Here is a 2,373-nt window from a genome sequence, read left to right on the forward strand (position 1 = left end):
TCATCATCATCATCATCATCATCATCATCATCATCATCATCATCATCTTCATCATCATCATAGTTATCGTTGTGGTCGTCACCATCATCATGAAACATTATTTACTTACCAGTAACTTTAGGTGCAACATCACTCCAACACCTCCAACAGTAGCAACCACAACAACAATAGTGACAGCATTGACAACAACAACAACAACAACAACAACAACAACAACAACAACAACAACAACAACAACAACACATCAGCAACAATAACAACAACACCAACACCAACAACAACTACAACAACAGCATCAGCAACAATAACAACAACAACATCAACAACAATAACAACAACAACTACAACAGCATCAGCAACAACAACAACAATAACAGCAGCAATAATAATAACAACAACAACAACATCTTCAAGAACAACAACAACATCATCATCAACAACAACAACAACAACAACAACAACAGTAACAGCAGCAACAACAACAACAACTACAACAACTGACCTTCCCTCCACTAGATACTGTCACAGCTACAGCTCAGAAGCCGGCCCCCACGACATACCGGCTGTACAGTTCTATGAGAATAACATCACTCGCTGGAGGGGACAGATTAAAGAGGCCTTCACCCTGCTAGGTGATTGATTGATGGATGAATGGATTGACAGATTGATTGATTTACTGATTGATTTGGTTGGTTGGTTAGTTGGTTGGTTGGTTGTAGTGCGGTCAAAAACTTGTGGCGCAACTTATCCTCAAATATCTCTTTAACGGGTGAATCACTGTCATTCATACCTTTCAATATAGTTTGTATCAATTTGTCTTAACTTAATCATACTTTTCAACAATATATGAGGCTAGTTAAAATATATTTTTGTTTATGGATTTATAGAAATAAGATCTACTATAAATCTCCGTCTCACGGAAAATGGGAGTGTTCACAGCACTGCCCACAGCACTGCCCACTTCTCGCACACATTTTGCATACTCATATGGCCTACATCACACTTCACCAATGACACTTTTTGTGGCAAAACTTGTTACGAGAAACTAAATTTTATAGTTAACACAGTTTTTGCACAAAAAGCTCTCAAAAAATGCGTATGTTGCGATTTGAAAAATATACGGACTTGCTTTTGAAAGCAACATTGCGCCAGTTGTAAACTTTTTTAAGATCTGTAGAAATCATCGACTAAGGGGGTGGGGGTAGTATTTATTAAAGAGATTTCTAGAAAATAGTGTACTGGTGTTTGAAAAAATATTCAACAGTTCAGACCAATTAACATTAATAAAAAGTCATTGTGCATAAATTGGAGAATCTATGTTCGATAGGTAAGGTGATATTTGACAATAAGCTGCGCCACGAATTTTTGACGCACTGTAGCTTGTTGGTCGATTGAATTTTGTCCTTGTTTATCATTGCTATTGCTTTTGTTGTTAATGCTGTTGTTGTTGCTGCTGTCCTATTCGGGCGGTAATGATGATATCGTTGCTAATTATGGTAAATTACAGTAGGCTTTTCTCTTCAACAGCTTATTCCTTTTAGAAAGACTGGAAGTTTTGGTTTCGCTTCGTATTCTCCAAAGACTTCAACGTCCTTTATTTGCCTCATGTATCATTTTTCCCAGATGACATCATGAGAAACATCAAAGACACCGCAATAAACCTGGAGTATTTCATCACAAACTTCCCCCGAGCCGTTCATTACATGGGTCTCTCTCTGGACGTTTTCCCGAGGATATACAACCCACTTAAAGACTGGGTCACATCTGACGAGGCGTATGTCAGGTGAGCAATGCCATGTTACTTTGGCACTTATGATATTACCTTAAAGTGGTGAAAGTGCCGTAAAACTTTTACCAAAACATAAAACGATGGTGAAAGTGTAGCGGGTTTCCAAGCCGATAGTGGGTACAACTACATGTACTGCTCAATAAGTTATTAATGTAAGGATAATTATGGAAGCGTCCCCTATTAAGTGAAGTCTAAGCGTTGGAAAAGGGATTGTAAATCCCATCTATACACATGCTCCTTGTAAGCTACCGGGTGTTTAAATAAACAAACAAAAAACAAAAAACAAACCAAAAAGGACCCCTTTAAGGGACAAAAACTCGGTCATCTTTCGACCCAGTTTCAACAAAACTTCGGACAATAAAATTATCCTACCAGGAGGACGTCAAAGATGTCATTATGAAGAAAATAAAATGATGTGTCTGTTCATGTGGTCTACAGGCGGCTCCAGGAGGAGATGGAAGAACTGAAGAGGGAGAAGGTATCCCTGGACTCTTTGGCTCGCCGACATCGGATGCAGGTAGTAGATGCGTGGAAGAAGAAGAAGAAGAAGAAGAAGAAGAAGAAGAAGAAGAAGAAGAAGAAGA

At 38.5% G+C, this 2,373-nt stretch overlaps 1 protein-coding gene across 1 annotated transcript in view; it reads left to right on the top strand.

The window, feature by feature from the left end:
- Positions 1 to 469: 469 nt before the first annotated feature.
- Positions 470 to 2,373, top strand: part of LOC101858690 — a gene marked incomplete at its 3' end in the record, with an annotated part of 8,076 nt that continues 6,172 nt past the window's right edge. The window contains 3 exon segments of the mRNA XM_013091153.1: positions 470 to 632; positions 1,624 to 1,783; positions 2,228 to 2,306. Of these exon segments, the coding sequence (XP_012946607.1) occupies positions 1,632 to 1,783; positions 2,228 to 2,306 (231 nt within the window).

Source organism: Aplysia californica, unplaced genomic scaffold (assembly GCF_000002075.1).
Source record: "Aplysia californica isolate F4 #8 unplaced genomic scaffold, AplCal3.0 scaffold02430, whole genome shotgun sequence".
NCBI lineage: Eukaryota > Metazoa > Mollusca > Gastropoda > Aplysiida > Aplysiidae > Aplysia > Aplysia californica.